The sequence below is a fragment of the Oncorhynchus keta genome, chromosome 34, assembly GCF_023373465.1.
Source record: "Oncorhynchus keta strain PuntledgeMale-10-30-2019 chromosome 34, Oket_V2, whole genome shotgun sequence".
Classification (NCBI taxonomy): Eukaryota; Metazoa; Chordata; class Actinopteri; order Salmoniformes; family Salmonidae; genus Oncorhynchus; species Oncorhynchus keta.
Genome location: NC_068454.1, coordinates 34,218,350 through 34,243,497, shown reverse-complemented (window position 1 = coordinate 34,243,497; position 25,148 = coordinate 34,218,350). Strand labels below are relative to the sequence as shown.

The following is a 25,148-nucleotide window of genomic DNA, read 5'->3' as shown; positions in this document are numbered from 1 at the left end:
TAAACTGCTCGCATTGAGGACATAACGTTGTAAATACTATTTGTGCAAAATAATGTCTGAAAAAACAGTGTCCTGTTCAAACGCTGACTGTTGCATCAATCGTAACTGGACTTTCTAAATAAGTGTTCTAATCACATCGCTTTGAGCGCACGCTGCAGGGACCACTGTAGAATGATCACACCCGTGTGTTCGTACATGTCAAAGGGTTAAGTAACCGGTCTCGTGTAACCATACCAAACGTAACACATCATACTAATTTGAGTGTCCCGGATTTACATTTGCTATGTTACGTCTAGTCTATGAGACCAGTAATTTTATTCAGGAAGATTGTTAATGTGAGAATCCCCTCCACTAGATTATTTGAGTATTTCTGTGATGTAAGAACAGAATGAGGCTATAGTTTACCCTATTTTGGTTGTTGATGTTTCAGTATAGGTTTGCTTATGAAGTGATTCTGACCTGGGCTCTGAAATCACAGTTGTATTGCCTGGATATTTTCTTATGTAGATAGGTACAGGTAAAATAAAGGAAATGCTTGACTAAATGAGGGATATAAAGTATATTAAGAGCAGCTGCTTCCACACAGGTGTGGTTCCTGAGTATATTAAGAAATTAACATCCAATCATGCTTAGGTTCATGTATAAAAATGTGCCCAGTTGCCCATTATTTTGTCAACCATGGCTAGAAGAGATCTCAGTGACTTTGAAAGAGGGCTCTCAGTGACTCTCAAAGGATCATAGGGGGTTTAAAGGGTGTGATCTCAACCTAATTGAACACTTATGGGAGATTCTGGAGCGGCACCTGAAACAGCGTCTTCCACCACCATCAGCAAAACACCAAATAATTGAATTTCTCATGAAAGAAAGGTGTTGCATCCCTCCAATAGAGTTCCAGACACTTGTAGAATTTATGCCAAGGCGCATTGAAGTTATTCTGGTGGCTCGTGGTGGCCGATCGCCCTGTTAAGACACTGTCTGTTGGTGTTTAATTGATTTTGGCAGTTACCTATACGTTCATGCATAGCTACTGTATGGCATGTTATTGGCCTATCATTATGCAAAGGCCTATATAATGATATATTGTACAGTCGATTTCACTTTTGTTTTCTTTAACTGAACAATAACACAGATACTTTTTTTCTTCCGTTACATCCCAAAGAAAGCAGTTAGTTTGACAAAAAATATGTTTTTAGATATTCCTTGTTGGCACTCCGTGTGTGTGTGTGTGTATGTGTGTGTGTGTGTGTGTGGCGGTTTTGTTTGAAACAAGGCAAATGCTGCTGGCATCTGCCCTGAGAGACATATGTCCTTAACACTCTGCACTCCACAAAAGCTCCTTTGCACAGAGCAAGGAGAGGTGGGGGGCAAAGACTCAAGTCATCTCCTGAGTCAAAGCTTCATTTCATCTCCTGAGACAAAGCTTAATTTCCTTAGCATTAGGCAGAGTGCAGTCAGTGCATAGTAAACAGGGCCTAGCTAGGCCGCATAACAGATGAGATTGAACTAAAGCAATCTACTCGCTTTACCTGAATGGGTTTCCCCCAAGCAGGACTTTGACCTCAACAGAGGGTAAATGTCAGTGACACAAACACCTCACCTCAATGCTACTTGATCCGCACCTGGCACACCGTCATGGCGGAGCTATGTTGATGTTATTTTGAGGAAGTGGTAAGTTTCATTGCTCGATTGCCTGGGTCGTAATGTTCTGCAGGTTGCAGATAGAAATATCACGAATAGAGCAGCTGACATAATATAGGCCTATTCCTGTCTGAACACTTCACAACACTGTGTCCTACTGATCACATCCCTTAAGTATAATGCTAGCGGTTTGGAATTTTGGTGGCCTGTTGATAGGAAAGGCCCCATGCAAAGGTTGTGGCATGGGCAGATTGCTTGTGCAAAGGATACCATAACTGGATGAGTGCCTGGAGAACGGTTAATTACACTGCCCCTGTATCTTTTAAACTAGTTGTACATTTGATTGGAGGGAAGGAAAAGAAAGTCTGCTGGGTTGTTGTCACACTTTCAAAGAAACTCTCTTGTCTGTTGAATTATGTCTTAATTTGCCAGTTTCTCAGAATTAAGTCCAGAATTAATTGTTTTGTTAAAAAGTAGTAAGGGAGTGCACGCACACATGCTTTCTCACTTTCTCTTTCTTTCTCTTGCTCTCTTTCTTTATATAGGCTTATATATATAGGCCTACGTCTCTCTCACACACTCACACACACACATCATGAAATACACCAACTAGACTATGGTGTGTTAAGTCATAATGCGTGTTCAAAGGTTTGCCAGAAAGGCCATGTTTATGGGCATTACCTGCTTTGCCCATAGGCATGTCAGACTAAGGCCAATGGGGCCCAGTCACACACAGCTGGCTCTGGATGGGGAGCCAGTCTGCGTCCCATATGGAACCGTATCCCTACTCCAAATGTGACCTTTTGACCAGGTCAAAAGTAGTGCACTATATATCGATTAGGGTGATATGTACATTGTAGTCTATAGGGGATTAGGGTGTGTTGTTTCCCTTTGGGGCTCAACATATGTTCTTATCTGTCAGTTGTACAACAAATAGGTTGTTGTTAATATTTGGTAAAAACACAATTGGCATTTAAGGGGTTGGCTATGTTTTGTCATAGATAAGTTGTTATCCCCTTTGTTCTCCTGATGTAGACCTAGACCTAGCAGACTTTTCAACACATTTAGGCTTACCCAACCAAACGCTATGCACCATTGGGCTAACAACCAAGCAACAGGCATAGAAATTGAACTGGTTGTTATATTCTGAAGTGCTGTGACCAGCGTTTTTTTCTATGCAGAAAAGGTCCATTTCACTCATAGGCCTCCACTGTTTCATATGTAAATTTGATTCTGTATTGTACAACAAAAGCCCCAAAATCCCGCCCTCTCCTCTATCTTGAATTTTAAGCAGTTCCTCTCTTCGACTACAATTATCGCATTAGTCTACCCTTAGTGGCTCTTACAAGAGGGGCCCCTCAAAAGAGCGCAGTTAGAATGTGTACTGCTCATTACCAAAGGTTCTCTGGTCACATTAGGCAGCAACGCCCCTCATTGTGACGGCCTAACCTTGAATCCTGAGCAGGGGACTGGAGCAGCACCCCATTCCATTTATTGTTGCCTCCAAGCTAATGATCAAACAAAGTTCACCAGCCAGAAACAAGCTACAGTAGAGACGAGCTATGTTAGAGACTAGTTGCAGTAGAAACAAGCTAAGGCCTCCTTAAGCTACAGTAGAAAATGGTCTTCACAAAGATTCTGGGCATAAAACCAGCGACATACCTAGGGTTGAAAAAGTATGGTAACTTTCCCCAAGTTCCCAGGTTTTACAGAAATCCTGGCTGGATAATTCCCCGAATTGGGATGGCATAAACAGGAAAACTGGAATTCTCTAAACAGGATTTCTGGAAAGTTACCGGAATTTTGCAACCTTACACATACCATATTTGTCCGTCTCCCTTTAGTGTCCCCCTCTGTAGGGTGATATTAGGTTGATCTCCCGCATCTTTCTACCCTTTACTGTCAGGTGTAACTCTGTGTACTGCACTGTACCTCACCATAATTACAGAAAGGTCTTTCCACCCCCATGTGCTCGCTATCCAAATATAATCTCTCTATGTGACCTGCCTCAACATGATTCATTAATGGCTCTCTGATGGAAGTTTGTCTGCCTCCGTATCACATATACCACCATAGAGCCTCCATCTTGCGGTTAGATCGTTTCCTGGGGTTTGTTTGCTCTCTCCCTTTTCTCAAGAGTTTTAAAACTCCAAAAAATTCCCCCCGTATATCAGGTAGTGATCTACAAAAGGGACGCTTGTCCGACAAAAGACCTGGCCTCTCAGTCAACAAAACGAACCACCATCCCACTCGTAGCATGCTAAAGAGTTGCCATAACAAATAGCAGACAGCGGTACGGGACCGGTTTGTTTGTTGTTTCTTCAGATCATTATCAGAACTCTTACAGTGTGCTCTGTGGGACAGCACTCGCTCGATGCAATCGACTGCGGATTTCACAAATGAAAAAGGTGCATGGATGACTTTTCTACAACTGGTTTGTTGACCTTTCTTTTAACACAGGTTCCATAACCGGATAAATACTTTGACCTCAAATTGGATTATCTGACTTTTTTATTATCTTGCCGTGCTCACTGAGGTGGATTACAGAAACCAAGATGGTGTTGCAGGCCATAGCACTGTGCTTGAATTAATTATTTACATTCAACAGTTGTAACGGTGAAGTCAAAATTGTTCACTTTAAAAGGGCAAATGATTTGGAAATCATACAAATGCCTTGTTTCCCCATGGTTTGCTCCTCCATGCTCCTGTTGTTCCTCCTGTCAGAGAGAACATTCTGTTCTCATCTGTACTTAGAATAAGGCCCAAAGGAGCATGGAATTTAAAGCACTCATCAGACTCAACCTGCATCCACCCATGGCACACACTGGGACCAAATGTAACACAACAGTTGGAGAAAACTTTCCTGTGTTTCTATGGAGAAGTGCTTTATGGTTTGGCATTCCAGGCTCATTTCACAAGAGGGAGTTTGATGTGACTCAAACTTAACTTTAGGGCACTTAACTCTATGGACTGCACTGGAGTAGCAATTACAGTCAATCATTATGCTAGTAATTAGCCCACCAACAGGTATGAAAGTGTCAAAGGGGTACTTACCCCAAACCCCCCATAATCAGCTGTCAGACTTTGGCATCCCGCCCTGTGTGTGTAAAGTCTGGGACCCCTTTAATAACAACAGGGTGCTGTTTTGAAAGGCCTCCAAAACCAAGCACAATAATACACACACAGAGACAAAGAGACACACACACAACTGCATATCCTGGAAATGCGGAGCCACAGAATATACACAGAAAGACAAAGAAATTGTCAAACTTGAATAGACGGAAAAGATCCCCCCCTCTCTGAAAACAAATGGCCCGTTCTAAACCCCATGTTGTCCTAATGTTGTTCATCAGACACAAAGACTGCAGACTGCAGGCCCATTCATTCATACTGTAAAACAGCTAAACACAGTGATGAAGTCAGATCCCTTAATCCTGGCTGGAATGTCTGTCCAGCTCCGGCACCCTCATTGGTCTCAGCACCAGTTTGCTGCTTATCACTCCAACTGCAAACAAATGTGATGTTGTGGCCTCTAAAAGAAATCAGGGGGAAACCTGAAAACAGTCCTGTTTTGTTACAGTATACTTTGATCAACTATTTGGCCCCTTGTTTGTTCCCAGGAGTAACAATTAGGCCTAAATGTTCAGAAATGAGGTGAGTGCTTTTCATGCAAATGCCATGATATTAATTGAAACTTTACTAGGGTGAAGAAAGAATGCACAAGTACTACACAGACTTCCATGTAGCCTACTTGTTTGGGTTCCTGAACTGTTAGTACTCTACCAAGGAGTACTAGGATTCTCACTCCAGTGGGGTCACGGGTCGTTCCACCATTTCGGTCCCTTTTGAGATCTGTAGAAAAACAACTTTAGATTTCACCTAATTTTAACATTCTGTCAAAGAGCACGTTAAACTTAATAAAAATACAAAAAAACATGTTTTCCCATCTCAAGAAGTTAAATTTAAAAAATACTATAAATAGTGCCTATTAACCTTTTCACCCAACAAATGGGTGTGATCATTCTACAGTGGTCCCTGCTCCTGCTGCGTATGCTCAAACTGGTGTGATTATTTAGAATGTCCAGTGTCGATTGACGCAACAATCAGCATTTGAGCTGGCCACATTGTTTTTATCACAGAAACATTTTGCACAAACACAGACAGTCCTTACATAGTTATGTCCAGAATGTGACCAGTTTATTTTGGATACAATGTTCAGAGAAGTAGCTGTCATCCAAACACAATCATCCAAACCGGAAAATGTTACATTTGTCCTAACACTAACTGAGGAAAGATTGACGTAACACAAGTGGCCATATTTTAATTCTCGGCTGACAGAAACTAAAATATGAATTAGCTAATAGCAATTACGATTTATAATGAATCACATAACGGGTGAGCTCACCATTGATCGAAATAATTGAGTAAAACACTTTCTAGAAATCGAAAGTAATCCGACGATGGGGTAGTTTGTGCGCGCCACCATGTTTTTTTTTTCTTCGCATCAACCAAAGATGAGAGTAGACAAGATGACTTTTATCTGTTTATGGTATGCATGTTGAAGGGGGTGTGTCGTCTACGATCATTCACTTCCCTTCATTCACTTCCAGAAGTTTACCCTAAAGATGAGTGAACCATTCCTTCACCTCATTATAACATATTTGTTCTGACAGAGGTTTACGTAACACCTAGAATTCATTGTATAATGTCAACAAACATGGCACCACACATACACAGCTGGCAAATAGCTTAGCAGTAGCTCATTATAATCAGTACAACCTTCAAAAAAGTATTTTACACACATCATAGGTGTCCATTACAATCAATGCAATAATCAGAATGCATTATTTGTCACCAGAACTTGAAAACATTTGAATAAAACTGTAAATGCATTATGCACGATATACAGAAAATAAGGAACTTGCTTTGTATGTTGTAAAAGCGTTACATGGTCGCTGTCCGTATCATTTGCATAGTGCAGAAAATACCAGAGAGTTCAGGGGCCTTGCTTTAACAAAGTTAACCATTTTCACTGTAGTGTCCAAAACGTCTTTCAAGCTGTCATGCATTCCCTTGGCAGCAAGAGCCTCTCGGTGGATGCTGCAGTGTACCCAAGTGGCATGGGAGAAACTTCTTGCACGCGCGTTACCACTCCACTATGTCTCCCTGTCATGGCTTTTGCACCATCAGTACAGATACCAACATGAGCAGCAGCTACGCTTGGCTGCATACGGACCGTTAGGGGAATTCCCACGAGAGAGTAATGGTTAATGTGATTGGATGTTATTTATTTGACTAGGATACCTGTATTTGACATTGTGTTGTTATTATTTCGCTGAACACTAGATGGTTTAATTTTATTTTTGGCAGTGAAATGATGCTACTCGGACGAGAGAAAAAACTCATCCAAATGTATAGCTCCATTGGAAAATATAAATGGACTGTTTGAAAATGTGAAGGAGAAAAAATTGCGCTTACCCCAGTTTGGGAATACCTGCTCTACACAATGACTCCTTGTTTTGTCACAAACTGAAATTAGACTAATTTTTTGCAACCAGGAAATGGCTGAGCAATTTCTGCATAATGTACCTTTTTAAAGCTAGTTTCCTGTAATTCCACACCTTTTGTCATGGGGTTGAGAAAATAATTGCACCTTCAAAGCGAATGTTTTGCAATTCTACACCATGGGGCTGAGAGACAATTTGCTGTTTTAATGCTAATTTAATGAAATTATACACATTTTACCATGGGTTATGCCTTGTTCCAATGCTATCTGAGTGACTCAAACATTATAACAAAATCAGTGGGGGCCCCATAACATTCAATTTTTTGAATTTCTGATTCTAACTATACTGACTATACCGTTTTTATTTTGGTGATTGTTAATTCTCAAAGATTATCTTCTTTAAAAATAGACTGCTCCTTTTTCTACATTCTTCATATCTGGATTTAGGTGTTTAAGTTTAAATAGAAAACGTTTTACCACACCCCCACCAAAAAATGTCTCCATTATTATTTTCTTAATTTTTTGTAATTATGTTTTTTTGCCGTGGCACACCCGATTTAGAAGCAGCGGTGCGCTGCTGCTAAATGCATATAGGGGAAACACTGTTTAAAATGCTGTTAAAATTCAATATTGATGTTGCACAATTTCTGTTAGGGGACTCAAAAGGCACTGATTTTGTGGAACAACCAACATAGCCTAGGCCAAATGTTATAGTTGATGAGGTTATCAAAGCAATAAGATGGGGCGGCTGATATCCTAGTGTTTAGAGCATTGGGCCAGTAACCGAAAGGTTGTGAAATCGAATCCCAGAGCTGACATGGTAAAAATCTGCTGTTCTACCCCTGAACAGGGCAGTTAAGCTACTGTTCCTAGGCCATCATTGTAAATAAGAATTTGTTCTTAACCGACTTGCCTAGTAAAAATAAAGGTCAAAATAAGATGAGTCATCTATTTTGATATCAGTAGTTGATTGTATGTGTGGATCTATAAATACAAGCTATATTTATAACTGCACTTGTTTCACGTCCATGGGAGGAGTAGAGTGCCTGTTACACCCTGTGGAGATGGAGCACAAGAGAAAGTACCTTTCCTCCCCCCTTTGGCATAATTTCAAATCACATCCCCCTCCCACTTAATCTGGGTTGCCCAGCCTGCGCTGGAATGGACAAGATAATCAGAGGAGTCTGCCACAGACTTGATGAGCTGGCAAAGTTTTTTTTAAGCCATCTCGGTTGTGCCACCAAATCTGAGGAAAATGCCTACAGTATGGCTCTTCAGTTGTTTAGAACCGGCACTTGGGCATTCCAATTGCATTGCTGTAGTTTTCAATTAGGGTTTTGAAAGATTATTTAGATATTCTGTCGACTCCCTGTTTGGACCAATGGATTAACCCCTAGTAAACCTGCTGCTTGTGATGAGGGCCAAATATTTTGAGGAGTATAGTGGATACAGAAGCTCCTATGATGGAAGAAGGTTTAGGCTAGGGGTTGTCTAGAGTGAGTCTAGTCAAGCCTATTTGAGATGGTCAAGATGGAATGATGTTTATGTGTTGGCTCTCCGTCCATACAAGATTGTCAAAGGTCCTGCCCAATCCAACTATCCCCCAGTAGTCAATAAACAAACTGACTTTTGAACAGGGCCCTTTTGTGATTTGTGCTGGCCCAGATCTGTAATCATGGTATTGGGGCTTCGACGAATTATGTGCATCTTCGGCTGTGCCTTCCTCCTCCTCCACCAGGCGTGGATGTGACAGTAATTCCGGCAGATTCCCTGTAATCCTGATAATGGCGATTTGTGTCTCCGGAACTAATCCCCTGGATTTATCCCCACGAGGGGCAATTAGCAAATTAATTCCCCCCCAAAATAATTTTCTTCATCCATCCAGCCAGACACACCACAGCACCATTGGTTTTTTAAAGAGGCATTATGCTGTTATTATTGTATTGTTTACACTTTTATGAATATGAATTAGGAAAATGGGTCTCTTCTTGGACTAGGGCCATGACAGTAATGAATTTGATGTGTTCAATGTAAGCAAAATGTCTTCATGTGGGCTATTTTGGAATGCATATAGTCAGTTAGGGATGGGCATTTGAAATGAATGATATAATTATTTTGGTGGGGGGAAGATAGTCACACAAAAAAGACAAATGCCACAGGGTGCTCTACCGCTATAACAGTAGCCTAGGCTAACAGCAACAGTGAAAGAGAAGTCTGATGTTTGCCATCACAAAACTGATTCTGTTTCAACATTTTTTGATGAGTGTTTTGTATTGATCTGTGTCAGGTCATGTGGACCTTCCGTTGGTGTACGCCTGTAGGCTAATCGCTGAGGTGGGGAAAATAGCATACTGTTGTCAGGGCTGACTGGAGGGCTACATGCAGTATGATAGTAAAATGCCTTTTTATATAAAATGCAACCCATAACCTATAGCCCATGAGAGAAAATTTGCTTGAAAAATCAAACAAATCACTTTGTCCATCCCCAGAACTGTAGGCTACATTTACTGTATGCGTTTGAAAACAATCTGAAAACAATATCAAAGCCACATAATGTCTGAAGCAGCAGTAGCTCAATGCACCGTAGGCTACATAGCTAAACACTACATTCAAAACGCTACATTCAAATGCAAGTTTGTTGTTTTATTAAAAGGTCCAATGCAGTCATGTTTATCTCAATATCAAATGTTTTCTGGATAACAATTAAGTACTTTACTGTAATTGTTTTCAATTAAAATGGTAAATGTTTTTTTTTAAATAGCTTCTTAGCTAAATGCAATTTCTCATGCAAGAATTTTGCTAGGGGTGGTTTGAGACAGAGGCCTGTCTCAAATGTGTAATCTGCAAACTAGCTGTTTTTGGCAGAGAGGAGGGCAAACTATTTGTTATTGGTCTATTAACTTATCTAGTGAACTTATCTAGTGAAATCACCAGGTGGTCCAAAAATCCCATCCAGCCAAACAAGCAGACATTTTCAAACAGCTCTTACACTAAATGTACATTATCATAACTTTTTCACAGTATTATTCCAACCTCATAGTGTGGAAATAATATATATAAAAAAAAAAGGAAATTACATTTTGGACTGCTCTGCCCATTTTAATTTAAGCATGTCAAATGTCATGTATATCTTTGTGTCTAACGATGTATCATGGATAATTTAATTTGGACAAAGATGTTCATGTTTAAAAAATATATATATATATAAAATGAATACTCTCACAAGTGTTCGAATACTGAACGTCTGTTCCGATATCCGGATATTCTACTAACCGCACCCATCCCTAAGTCAGATGCTATCTTCTTCCCCATAGCAGTGCTGATCTCTGTGAGGATGTCATTCTCATCAATTGGTTGAGGCAAAAAAAAAATGTGAAGAAATGTTTGGGAATAAGTGTCGAAGATGTCCCATTGTCAGGATCATTAGTGAACAGACTGTAAACACATGGTCAAACTGTGACCCTACAGAGGTAGCCTATAGTAAATGGTGTCTGTACTGTATGCCCAGTCCAGCTTGTTCAGCACAAGAAATTGTGGCACTCCAACTCATCCCCGGGCTTGTTTCTTCCTTGGCGCTAACTAGAGGATTGACCGATTATAATTTTTCACCGCCTATACCGATTATTGGAGGACCAAAAAAGCCGATACCGATTAATCGACCGATTGTTTAAAAAAAAAATGCTTTGTAATAATGACAATTACAACAATACTGAATGAACACTTATTTTAACTTACTTTAATACATCAATAAAATCAATTTAGCCTCAAGTAAATAATGCAAAAACAAAGTGTTGGAGAAGAAAGTAAAAGTGCAATATGTGCCATGTAAGAAAGCTAACGTTTAAGTTCCTTGCTCAGAACATGAGAACATATGAAAGCTGGTGGTTCCTTTTAACATGAGTCTTCAATATTCCCAGGTAAGATGTTTTAGGTTGTAAATATTATAGGAATTATAGGACTATTTTAACGGCGTTCGTTCGTCGAAAGAGAGTCGGACCGAAATGCAGCGTGGTTGTTACTCATGTTCTTTAATGAAACAAATGACGATACATGAAATAACTAAATAAATACAAAAAACAACAAACGGAACGGGAAACCTAATACAGCCTAGCCTATCTGGTGAACAATCACCCAGGAACAATCACCCACGAAATACACAGTGAAACCCCGGCTACCTAAATACGGTTCCCAATCAGAGACAACAAGAATCACCTGACTCTGATTGAGAACCGCCTCAGGCAGCCAAGCCTATACTAGACACACCCCTAATCAACCACAATCCCAATGCCTACAACAACCCCAATACGACAACACAATAAACCCATGTTACACCCTGGCCTGAACAAATAATTAAAGAAAACACAAAATACTAAGACCAAGGCGTAACAACTATATCCCTCAATATCATTTGTATTTCATTAACCTTTGACTATTGGATGTTCTTATAGGCACTTTAGTATTGCCAGTGTAACAGTATAGCTTCCGTCCCTCTCCTCGCTCCTCCCTGGGCTCGAACCAGCAACACAACGACAACAGCCACCATCAAAGCAGCGTTACCCATGCAGAGCAAGGGAAACAACCACCCCAAGGCTCAGAGCGAGTGAAATTTGAAACGTTATTAGCGCGCGCTAACTAGCTAGCCATTTCACTTCGGTTACACCAACCTCATCTTGGGAATTGATAGGCTTGAAGTCATAAACAGCGCAATGCTTGACGCACAACGAAGAGCTGCTGGCAAAACACAATCTTTACGCACCTGCTTCTGCCTACCACCGCTCAGTCAGATACTTAGATACTTGTATGCTTGTATGCTCAGTCAGATTATATGCAACGCAGGACACACTAGATAACATCTAGTAATATCATCAATCATGTGTAGTTAACTAGTGATTATGATTGATTGTTTTTTATAAAAGATACGTTTCATGCTAGCTAGCAACTTACCTTGGCTTACTGCATTCGCGTAACAGGCAGTCAGTCTTCTTGTGGAGTGCAACGAGAGAGAGGCAGGTCGTTATTGCGTTGGACTAGTTAACTGTAAGGTTGCAAGATCGGCCCTAATTAAATCGGCCATTCCGATTAATCGGTCGACCTCTTGCGCCAACAGTCTCTTTTACTCAACTTGCCTGACCAGTTTCCAGATCTCTGGCCCCTGGGCTCAGAGCATTCCATGTTTAGCTATCCTATGTTTAGTTGTCCCTCATAATTGATTGTCAGAACAAAACGGCACTGTAGGTCCCGACTCCCTTGTCCCTGGCCCTGTTAGATATGAGCGGAATGAAGAGACTAAGAGAAGCCCCTCTGTGTCTCAGGGGGCCCTTGGCTCTACTAACATGTGGCAGGTGACTTCTTTCTTTCTTCTCACTCTCAGGCTCTTTCTTCTATGTCTCTTTTTCTGTCTCTTGCTGTGTCCCTTTCTCTGATTCTCTGTCCCTTTCTCTCTGTCTTTCTTTCCGTCTCACTCTCAAAATATCTCTTTGTACTTTTTAAATTATGCATTTCTTCTTTTTAATTAAGGATGTGTGTGTCTTTTTACACCCCGAAGACAAAATGTGTTAAGAATAGACTTTACAATAGATTACGTAGGCTAAACAGTAGCATTTTATCCTATCTGAGCTGAATCAAGCCGGCAAGCCTATTTATAGAAAGCTTTCTAAACGGTTAGTTGTCCTATATTTGGCACACGTAGAGATGAGAGAGAAAGACCTTTGCATGTTCATTGGTTTGTGTCAGAGCCTCTCTTCCCTGCCTTAACAAGCAGAAGTGTCACCATTGTCAAACCACACCCACCATATCCTTTTGTTTTCAGTCACTGTTACCACTTGAGGTTTTGTCAGGGTTAACCATAACCACAAGCTCATATTGTTGTGGTTTCTTAAACCATATGGCACTCTCAGGCAATGTTTTGAACTTTAAATTCAAAATCCTTTTTCCTGTTGTTTAGATAAGTCTCAAGGATTATACGTAAAATATAAATGATTTTTGTCTAGCCTTTTTGGTGTTTGAGATGATATAGTGAATACATTCCTTAAGCAGTAGGCCCTAAATCTTATCCAGGGATGAATCAACCTGTGGTGCCTGGCGCCTCGCAGGTTCATGTTTATATTTTGAGTTCATTGTCATGTCTATGGCTCAGTGAACGAGGATAGCCTGACTATGCGTGACAGTACATTATTGGCAATTGTTTGATTGACTTGTGTGTAGTGTGCTTTGTACACCTCGGAGCATACTGTCAATAGCTCAGAGCATACTAGCTGCAGACTAGAAGATTTCATGCCTAGGTTACTTCTCAAAATGGATCAGGTGAGGGTGCAGTGGGCTAAATGATTGTCATGTGTTGTGATTCAGTACAGTAAATGACATTCGACTTATTTCAACCCTGCTGATTCGGTTGAAAACGAGACTGTTCTCTCTGAATGGGAATTCTATCCCATTACCCTCCTGGACCTATCAAACATAATCATTAACAAATCATATCACAATCAGCCAAGGCCAGAGATTTTCCCACACAGAATTTGAAGACTGTGTGTGTCAGTTTCTAGAGGCACTCGAGTCATCATCACTGGTTAATTACAGGCCTGTGGTAAGGCTTCACACTGTGGAGGGAGGCTGGCTGATGAGAGATGGCTCTGTTCGTGATCACTGCAGCCCTGGAAGTGGCCTTTAATGCCTCCGTCCTGTAATTGTCCTGCAGTGAGTGGAGAGTTACTTCATCCGTGCATTGCTTCACGAGAGCAATAGATTAGTAGTAGATTAAAAGGACATATGATGTTACACTGTAGACAGGGCTGTCCCAAAATGAACTATGTTGATGTGCAGGACACAGTAGGCTTCTTTTATGTATTCATTCATGTCTGTGGTTTGGTGTTTGAACGCCCTTCAACCGATTCTAACCAAATTATTTATTAACACATTCACCTTACAACAGGAATGCTGTTTGACCTTCACCTCAAAAGTATTTTGATCTAGTGTCTCCATCTCTCTGTTCCTCAGGGGCTATCCTGGGCCGGTCAGAGACGCAGGAGTGTGTCCACTACAACTACAACCCCAACCCTGCTGCCATCCAGGAGAACCGGGGTAACCGCAGTGGCATCGAGACGTGTGCCGGGGAGAAGGACAAGCGGAGACACTGCTTTGCCACCTGGAGGAATGTGTCGGGAACCGTAGATATCGTCAAGCAGGGCTGCTGGCTGGATGATACCAACTGCTATGACAGGTAGGGCCTATTGCATCAGGGCTCTGTGGGGGTGGGATGGATAACATCTCATTGGTGTTTTGCAATGGATGAAAAATGTTATCAGTATAAATCAGTGAAGACGACTCTTATAGGCCTATCTAGTACCTCCATTCTGTGTGAGGACTTGGTCGTCCCATGAAGATAATGTGAAAGGTGTCGAATGTGGAGGATGAAAAATCATCATGAACGTGGTTCCTTGCAGGCTAGACATTTTAAAAAAATGTCAACATTAGCAGTCTCAACTTGTTCTAACAGCTACACTACTGCGATAAACAATTGAGCTTCTTCAAGTAATTTAACATCTGCAGTGTTTTTTTAAAACAATCTAGGCCTAGATGTTTGCATATTGCACATTTGCCCTGAGAGCCAGAACAGACAGATCGAGATGGATGAAATGTTTCCTCACTCAGAGTTTTATATATATATATATATATATATATATATATATATATATATATATATATATATATATATATATATATACCTGATGTTTAAGTGTAACACTTTAGCACCTCTTCACTTGTGTAAACATGTTATTGCTGTTAAGCTTTGCTCCCCCTCCATTCCACCAAATTGTGATGTTATCTGCCCAGCTATCCATCCAGCATGTCAACTAGCGTTGCCAGAAACATTCTCTGTCATAGCGTGCGAGAACCCAGGCCCAGAAAGGCCGATTTACATGGCGGGTCTTGTCTTAGCATGCCGATGAACCCGTTTACCTTCCATCTGCAGTAACCAAATCAATGTGTTTTTGAAGTGTGGCATGCTGCCATGTGATTACTCAATGTAGAGCAATGTAGAGCAACAGGTAGCTCCGGCCATGCGGCAACATACCAACGCGTGTATACTCTCCATGTAAACAACAGCCAAACGTTTTTTTCAAACATCGTTTGGAGTGAATACTGCTCATTTTGTTTCAGCTTGGGTTAATCAGCTTGTTTATCTAGTCAAGGATGTTTATAGAACGGAGTGTAGCTTTGATATGGTTTAACTGCCATGGAATGTCAGTTTGCCAGTTAAATATAGAATTCATTCTTTTTTCCCTTCGTTTTTTGTTGATTTGACTGAGTTCCAAACGTACGAGGTGAAACACAAAAATACTTGTTTGCAGGAAGTAGCCTTCTGTACCTACAGCAACATGAACTACAACATCATATTTTTACATCCATTACTATTCCTGTAGAGCTCCAGTCTAAAGCTCAAGGACAGTTTCCGAAAGATCATATTTTCCTTAGATATATAATTGTAACCTAAAGAAACAAAATAAGTTGCAAAAATACTTTAGAAAAAGGGAAGGTTTGCTAAGATATTGGAGCCTGAAGGGACCAACATTTTGCTACATTGTTATGACAGCATTGTCTCTCTCTTTTCCAGAACTGAATGTGTGGAGACGAAGGAAAGTCCAGATGTGTTCTTCTGCTGCTGTGAAGGAAACATGTGCAACCAAAAGTTATTCTACACCCCCGACAACACACAAGCTGTTCAGAGTAAGTTGTGTGTGCGTATGCTTGTGTTTCTGTATGTAGTAACACCATATCAACTGAAAAATATGTTATGCTCAAATCTGACGTCCTTGCCTTTGTCCGAAGCGTGACCTTTTGACTTTTGTTACCACATGAAACAAAATAAATAACACAATATGTTAGTCATCTTTATTCTCTCACGTTACATAACGCTGATGCTCTGCATAACCGCTCTGCTTCGTCAAATCTGCTCCATATTCCGGGAAGTGTGCAGCGTGATGTGGTGTTCCTAGTTCCAGTGAGTGTGCAGTGAACTCCGGCATGTGCCATGGTGTGTCTGACCGTATCCTGTGTGGCTTCCTGTGTGTCATTCATCAGGGATTGCTGTGTCTTTAAGATTAAAAGGGGATGATCTGTCCTCCTTATCCCCGTTGAGCTAACGGGCCTCACTGCTAAACAACCTCTTAGCAGGAGGAAGAATGCAGTGACTCAGAGGAGGTGTAGCTAGCTGGGTCTGGGCACACTGACATCAGCTTCCTCCATTGGTGCTGCTCGCTCTGCCAAGCAACAATCCTTCCTGGAAATCAATCTACATTCTTCCCGTAATTGTTGATTTAAAAAAAAAAAAGATATATAATAATCTGAGCACATCCTCAAAGAATGCAGAATAGAAACATCTAATCAGAAATCTCTTAATGTTCCTTGGTTCTGGAATTTCTTGGTCCTGGCAAAACATGTTTTTTATTACCACATCCTCAGTTGAGTACAAAGAAAAATCTAATCAGTGATCAGAAATGCCTTAATGTTGTGGTTGGGTTACTCCTTTTCCTCTTGTGCTATTGTTGCTCAACAATGAACAGAATTGCCTTTTTCAGAATAGTCATATTAATTCATGGGGAAAACATTTGTGTGTTCTTGCATTGGAGTCAGATAGAGGTTATATAATAGATACACTCACTGGTCATTTTATTAGGTACACCCATCTAGTACCGGGTCGGACTACAGAACAGCCTGAATTCTTTGGGTTGTGGCGTTCAGTAGTTGCTCAATTGGTGTCAAGGGACCTAACATGTGCCAGGAAAACATTCCCCACACCAGTACACCACCGTTACCAGCCTGTACCATTGATACCAGGCTGGATGGGTCCATATGGACTCATGCTGCTTACCCCAAATCTTGACTCTGCCATCAGCATGACGCAAAAGGAACCAGACTTTGTTGGAACATGTTTTTCCAATCCTCAATTGTCCAGTTTTGGTGCCCACTGGAGCCGCTTCTTCTTGGTTTTAGCTGACAGGAGTGGAACCTGGTGTCTGCTGCAATAGCCCATCTGTGACAAGGATCGAGGAGTTGTGCATTCTGAGATGCCGTTCTGCACACCACTGTTGTACTGTGCCATTAATTGTCTGTTTGTGGCCCGCCTGTTAGCTTGCACGGTTCATGCCATTCTTCTTCGACCTCTCTCATCAACGAGCTGTTTTCGCCTACCTGACCGCTGCGGACTGGATGGTTTTTGTTTGTCACTCCATTCTTCGTGAAAAGCCCAGGAGGGTGGCCGCTTTGGCAGGTGCGCCGGATCAAGTATTCTGAAATACTGGCTCCGGCGCGCCTGGCACCGACTATCATACCACACTCAAAGTCGCTTAGGTCACTAATTTTGCCCATTCGAACAGTAGCTGAATGCCTCAATGTCTGTCTGCCTGCTTTATATAGCAAACCACGGCCACGTGACTCAATGTCGGTAGTAGCAGTGCATTTTCATGAATGGGGTGGAGTACCTAATAAACTGGCCACTGACTGTATATTAAAGCTTTGGGTGGGGAGATGGGCTCTACTACAGTACATTAGGCATGTCTTTTTCGCTCTGCTTATTCAACTAAACACGTACGTATTTGCAGCAGTGACTAACTAGATGTGGAATTCCCTGGATATTTGGAATTAAAAGCTCGGTCGGAGCCTTACTATCGTATCGAGCATGAGGCTCTGCACATGCTCACAGCTGCTTTTTTTAACCTAGCAACAGGGCCTCTCTGGGGATGAACCATGCAGGAGTGAATAGAAAGAGGGAGAGAACGGGAGAGAGCTTGACCTTCTGACCAGAGCGGCTCCATGCCTGAGTGGCGTGTACAGTTTTGTGATCCTATTGCCCTGGGGGCGAGGTGTGGGCGTGGAGAGCAGGGAGCACGCAGCAGGCAAGAGGAGGCATGTTGGAGAGTGGGCGGGGGGGGGGCTTGGGTCTGATGTGTTTTTCAGCTCAAAGAGGCTAATCCGGGTTCTTATCCCACTTGCAGCTAAAGTGGAGCACTGGGCAGAGAGCTGGGAGAGGGGGAGGGGAGCAATGGGTATAGAGGGGGAGGGGCATGGCAAGGGGGGGTTGTGGCAGGCAGGCAACAGCAGCATCACAATCAGTGCCCCCTCTTTAACCACACAATGTTACTGCCTGTTGCCAGTTCAGCTGAGGTCCCCCACATAGAGCAGTAACGATACACACATACACACACTGGATGTCACGCTGGCAGGCGAGGGAAGGGGTATCCACCGCAGCGGTGAAACGAGTCCGTGTTGAGATTACTGGAGCTGCTGCTTTGGCAACGAGTCACAATCAAATCTTATCTCTCTTTCATGAAGCCCTGTAAAGGGACTGTGCCAGGATGGGTGCCTGCGAACCAAACAGGCTTTAGACAGATACACTAACTCACTCAATCACCAAGCCTGTGGCTCCACAGTTAACAGGGCTACAAGATTAAAGCTAGTTTTTACTCTATCGTTAGGGATCAAATCATCGGACTTCAGAGTATGCTCTCTGTGGTCAGGTTTCGTGTGTGTGTGTGTGTGTTTGTTTAACTATTCTTGTGAATACCGGAAGTCCTCACAAGGATAGTAAAGCAAGGATAATTCGGACAAGTGGGGACATTTGGCCGGTCCCCACGAGGAAAAATTATATTTTAGACTTAGGTTTAGGTTACAATTAGGGTTAGACTTAAGGTTAGGGGTTAGGGTTAGGAGTAAGGGTTAGGTATAGTTTTAGGGGTTAGGGAAAATAGGATTTTGGCTGGGAATCAATTATTTGGTCCCCACAAGGATAGCAGTACAAAACGGTGTGTGTGTGTGTGTGTGTGTGTGTGTGTGTGTGTGTGTGTGTGTGTGTGTGTGTGTGTGTGTGTGTGTGTGTGTGTGTGTGTGTGTGTGTGTGTGTGTGTGTGTGTGTGTGTGTGTGTGTGTGTGTTAGAGCTGGGCGATATGGACAAAACCCATATCAAGATAAATTGACTGAATTATCACAATGAAACATTAAGTTTATAACGATGTACACCAAAGTTATTTTTTTTATTACATTACCCTTTAAACTACTACTATTACGTTGAATGTTGTAGCTATCAATTGTCCTATTAACAAGCACCCATATTAGCAAACGTATTTCATTTCAAACATATTTATCTTAATGAACAATTTCAGCACTATGTCCACGATAAATGGTCGGTTTGGTCAGTTTATCATTCCAGCTCTAGTGTGTGTGTGTGTGTGTGTGTGTGTGTGTGTGTGTGTGTGTGTGTGTGTGTGTGTGTGTGTGTGTGTGTGTGTGTGTGTGTGTGTGTGTGTGTGTGTGTGTGTGTGTGTGTGTGTGTGCGCATGTGTGTGTGACTGAGAGCGAGATATCCTCTTGATTTAACCGTCACACTCATTGACACTAAGCCCAGATAGATTTGGCTGATTCCCAGCCCCAGAGAGACCCAGCTAGAAATGCATTTTATAAAAATGACATCAGCCAGCTAGAGTTGAGCCCATATCAGCCCTACATTATGAACACGGAGACCGCAACACATAACCCATTTCGTTTTTCACATTCTTGGAAAAGTTATTAACAAAATGCACTTTCAGCTCTCCTTGATTTTGAGTACATCCTACAATAGTCCTTTTGTCCAGGCGTAATCTAGATCAATCTCATTTTACTCTCTCTGTCTTTCTTTCACTCTCTTTCCCACTCCCTTTCCCTCCATAGCAACGTCGAACCCGGTTACGCCGAAGCCTCCTCTCTTTACCACCCTGATGTACTCGTTGGTGCCCATCATAGGCCTCACTGCAATCATCCTCTTCTCCTTCTGGATGTACCGCAATCACAAATTGGCATACCCGCCAGTCCTGGTGCCCACACAGGTAAGAAAATACACAGCACTAATGTACAAAACCCTCTTTAGTTGCAAAAACTGTTGTAGCTAGCTATGCAATGACTATTTGATAGACTAGCTACTGTATATCAATGAGAGTTGTTCTCATTTGAGTTCCCCTGTAGCTAGCTATGCAATGACTATTTGATAGACTAGCTACTGTATATCAATGAGAGTTGTTCTCATTTGAGTTCCCCTGTAGCTAGCTATGCAATGACTATTTGATAGACTAGCTACTGTATATCAATGAGAGTTGTTCTCATTTGAGTTCCCCTGTAGCTAGCATTTGATCTATGTTGACTGGATGGCGGAAGCAAGGTATTCCAAGTGTCCACAGATATACCACTGTAGACGCAACACCTCTTTGTTTTGACTGTGGCCCACTTTGTTGATAAACGTTTTTCTCCATCATGACTAAAGTCTGTGAGAGCAATACTATGACTTTCAAATCATCTGTATGACACAGATCAGTTGCTATGAGTTGTATTTGTACTTGAGCTTGTGCTGTTGGTAGCCTGAGAGTCTGTATTTGGCAACTGCGCTCATGTTCTCTTTTTTTCCCCCCTCCATCCCTTTTTTGGAAAATTTTCTGAGAAATTACACCTTTTCAGGAAATGTAGTTCCCTTGCTTTGATGGGACAGAAAGTTTACGTGATCTATCTGCCATTGACACACACGCACACACGAATGCTCACAAAGTATCATGTGAAATCTCCATGAAAGCCTGGCTGTGCCAAAGCTAAGGCTCCGAATACTTGGCAGTTTGGCAGAAATGTTAGTACATGACGCACTCAAAGAAGTGAATTCTAATAACATAAGTCTATTATAATGTCTTCCATTGCCTCAACTAGCATCCAAAATCAGTGAACACAATGATTTCTGAAAAAAGGTTGATGCTCTTTCTTTACAGTATAGTACCTCTACCTTCTTGGGTGTGATAGGGATGCATAAAAGTATGGACACCTTTCACACATAGTCAGCTTTTTGGCATCAAGCCAGTGAAGCCATTCAAGTAGGCCACTGTATTCTGCTCATGTTGGAGTTAGTGGGGGCTGTGAAGTGGATGTGAGAAACCATGCTGTTTTTTTATGTTCTGCTATCATCTTTATTTACCCAGCAGTGTTGTGGCTGGCTGTGTTCGATGTGTCCTTTCAGATTTGACTGAGGCTGTGCCACAGCTGCAACAGCAACAGGCTCAAGTTAAAGGACAACTCTGCCACTTTTAACACGTGGGTTGTTATTATGATGTATTTAGTGATGTAATTTTATGTTTTCATGACTGTTTAGTGATTAGCAAAACAGGAAATTGCTTCTCTGTTACGTTTTCAAGTAGGAGCTGACTAATACAAGAAGTTATGGACAGTCATTTTCTGTAGTTTTCTGATCATACTGGAACTCCCTGCTCTATTTTGCTCTGGTTGTCTGTCTAATAACATCTGTAAATATTTTTAAATAGACGGTCAAGAACCAAAAGAATGATACTCTACATATACAAAAGTATGTGGACACCCCTCCGAATTAGTGGATTCGGCTATTTCAGCCACACCTGTTGCTGCCAGGTGTATAAATCGAGCATACCGCCATGCAATCTCAATAGACAAACATTGGCAGTACAGGGCCTTGCTGTAGAGCTCAGTGAGACTTTCAACATGGCACTGTCATAGGATGTCAATTTCTGCCCTGCTCGAGCTGCCCCGATCAACTGAAAGTGTTGTTATTGTGAAGTGGAAAGGTCTAGGAGCAACAACGACTCAACAGCAAAGTGGTAGGCCTCACAAGTTCACAGAATGGGACTGGCGAGTGCTGAAGCTCAAAGTGCATACAAATCGTGTGTCCTCGGTTGCCACACTCACTGTCGAGTTCCAAACTGCCTCTGAAGGCAACATCAGCACAATAACTGTTCGTCGGGAGCTTAATGAAATGGGTTTCCATGGCAGAGCAGCCTAAGATCACCATGCGCAATGCCAAGCTCACCGCCATTGGACTCTGAAGCAATAGAAACGCGTTCGCTGGAGTAATGAATTACGCTTCACTATCTGGCAGGCCGACGGACAAATCTGGGTTTGGTGGATGCCAGGAGAACGCTACCTGCCGCAATGCATAGTGCCCACTGTAAAGTTTGGGGAAGGTCATTTCCTGTTTCAGCATGACAATTCCCCCGTGCACAAGCGAGGTCCATGCAGAAATGGTTTGTCGAGATCAATGTCGAAGAACTTTACTGGCCTGCACAGAGCCCAGTGAACACAAGGATAACGCTTTTTCTTTACAGTATAGTACCATACCAATCGCCCAACATCAGCGCCTGACCTCACTAATGCTCGTGGCTGAATGGAAGCAAGTCCTCGCAGCAATGTTCCAACATCTAGTGGAAAGCCTTTCCAGAAGAGTGGAGGCTGTTATAGCAGCAAAAGGGGGACCAACTCCATATTAATGCTCATGATTTTGGAATTAAATGTTTGACAAGCAAGTGTCCACATACTTTGGGTCATGTAGTGTATTTATAGTCAGCCTATTCCAATATTTTTCTGTTGTTCAAGACTCAAACTCCCATGATTCCATTCTACAAAACTATTCCCACAATCACCGACTGAAATTGCAGCTTCAGCAGCCATTGAGCCCTTTCCAAATGTGTTCTAATTGAATTACTTGTAAACGTCATACTTTTTATTAGTTCCAATAGGGCTCCAGTGTTGGATGGTAGCTTGGTCACTGAGGCTGTATTTGTCTGTTAGCGTAGAAAACACTTTAGCTACTTAGCTAGCTAGCTTTGCTGCACTCCCGAGTGGTGCAGTGGTCTAAGGCACTGCATCTCAGTGCTAGAGGCGTCATTTCAGACCCTGGTTTGATTCCAGGCTCTATCACAACCAGCCATGATAGGTCAGCACACATTTGGCCCAGCGTCGTTAGGGCTAACAGATTAAGATTAAACTGTTATTTTGGATGCAGCAGTCAGGCTAGCTTGCATTCTAACTAGTTGAAGTTACTCTGTGTTATGGTGGGCGTAGCTAGCTAGTCAGAATCAACATACAATTATATTGCAGTTTTTTGGTGACAATGACATGGACATATATTCAGCACGGCATTTATGCATGCATTATAATATATTTTCAACCCAAAAGTAATGTGAAATGTACTTATAATTTATGATATAAGCAATATATTTAGACTAAACTTTCTTCTGGGCTTGATAGCCAGCTAGCTAAGTGGCTGACTAAGCTGAGCATTGCTTCATGGGTGACAAAATGCACCCTGGGAATCGTAGTATGCTGTAGACGAGGGCAGTACAGAAGCTTCAAAATGACAAAAAATAGGAATCGTGCAGTATGACTAACAAAAACTATAAAACATCAAAATGTGCATTAAATAGTAATGCATATACAGTATACTAACAGCATAATAACTGGTTATAAAGTGGCAGAGTTGTCCTTTACAGTTATGCCCATTTCCGTAAGTCAGAGGTCACATTGACACCTTCTGAGCTTCCTGGGGCGAGGGGCCCTCAACCTCTCTTTACAATGAGCCCGACTTCTCTGACAATGGAACATCAAGGCTGCTTTTAGAACCACCAAGTCCACTTCATGGGTTTTTATAATAGTCAGAAGACACAGATGGACATGCTGTACATGAGATACTATCTATCTTGGTATGAGTGTACAGCGTATCTGTTGTACAGTGTATCCCTATGATGTGATGTTTCTCAGTATGGCCTGGCCGTTCTATGCAAGTACAGTACCTGATAATCATTGGGGTTTAAAGTGTGTGTGTGTGTGTGTGTGTGGTCCTCGCCCACTCATCATCACCCGCACCACAGCACAGAACACTGAGTACAGGAAAGCGTTCGCTCGTTCGGAGAGGAGAGGGGGAGGGTTGGATTAATAATGCATGCTCTCGCTCTCTTTTCTTTCCTCCCTCACTCTCTCCCTCTGCCCGCTCACTCCGCTCTCTTCATCTCTACACCCCCCCCGGTTATAAAAAGGCTTGCTGCACGCAGGTCAATGAGACATGCCTGAATTTGATCAATAACAAGCCATGTGTTCGTTAATGCTGGCTTCCCACACCCATACTGCAGCTCTCTCTTATCTACTGGACCATCTACACCAAGCAGGAGTCATATATATATATATAGCTGCATATGAAGTGCTTTTCATGCCATGCATTCTTCCCAAACAAGTTGAGCTATGCATTTACACTATGCATGCTGGTCCATTACCATATATCACATCGATTGCACAGCAGCGACAAAGGAGAACCATGGTAAAGATTAACACTAAATCTCTGCATTGCGTGCACTATCGACTAGCTGAATGCTCACACACACAGTCTTGTTTAACTAACCTTGCGGGGACACAATTTATAACCATTCTAAATTCTATTTTCCCTATCCCTATCCCTAACCCAAACCTCAAAACCATTCCTTAACCCTAAACCTAACTATAACCCTAAAACTAACCATAACTCCTGTTGTGTCTGGACTATCATTAAATGTGAAGACTGTATATTATCAAATCAATTATCTAGGTTGAATTATTACGCGATTAACCTTTTTGGGATAGGGGGCAGCATTTTCACTTTTGGATGAATAGTGTGCCCAGAGTGAATTGCCTCCTACTATGTCCCAGATGCTAATATATGCATATTATTATTAGTATTGGATAGAAAACACTATGAAGTTTATAAAACTGTTTGAATGATGTCTGTGGGTATAACAGAACTCTTATGGCAGGCGAAAACCTGAGAAAAATCCAACCAGGAAGTGGGATATCTGACGTTTGTAGTTTTTCAAAGCTTGGCCTACCGAATACACAGTGTCTATGGAGTCAAGTTGCACTTCCTACGGCTTCCACTAGATGTCAACCGTCTTTAGAAACTGGTTTGAGGATTCTACTATAAAGGAGGGGCTCTTGCAGAGTGTCTCAGGCTCGTGATGCACGCTCCCGACAGAGTTAGCTCTTGTTCCAGTGCTTTTCTTCAGACATAGGAATTCTCCGGTTGGAACATTATTGATGTTTTATGTTAAAAACATCCTAAAGATTGATTCCATACATCGTTTGACTTATTTCTTTCGACCTGTAACGGAACTTTTTGAGTTTTTGTCTGGACGAAGTGCTCGCGCCTCATGAAGATGGATTACTGGTCTG

General features: G+C 41.9%; 1 protein-coding gene across 1 annotated transcript in view; it reads left to right on the top strand.

The window, feature by feature from the left end:
- The window catches only part of LOC118366991 (activin receptor type-2A-like), a 47,707-nt gene that overhangs the window by 6,016 nt on the left and 16,543 nt on the right, over positions 1-25,148 (top strand). The window contains exons 2-4 of the mRNA XM_035749901.2: positions 14,138-14,360; positions 15,756-15,868; positions 19,845-19,999. Coding sequence (XP_035605794.1) covers positions 14,138-14,360; positions 15,756-15,868; positions 19,845-19,999 — 491 coding nt within the window. The remainder of the gene's footprint in view (positions 1-14,137; positions 14,361-15,755; positions 15,869-19,844; positions 20,000-25,148) is intronic.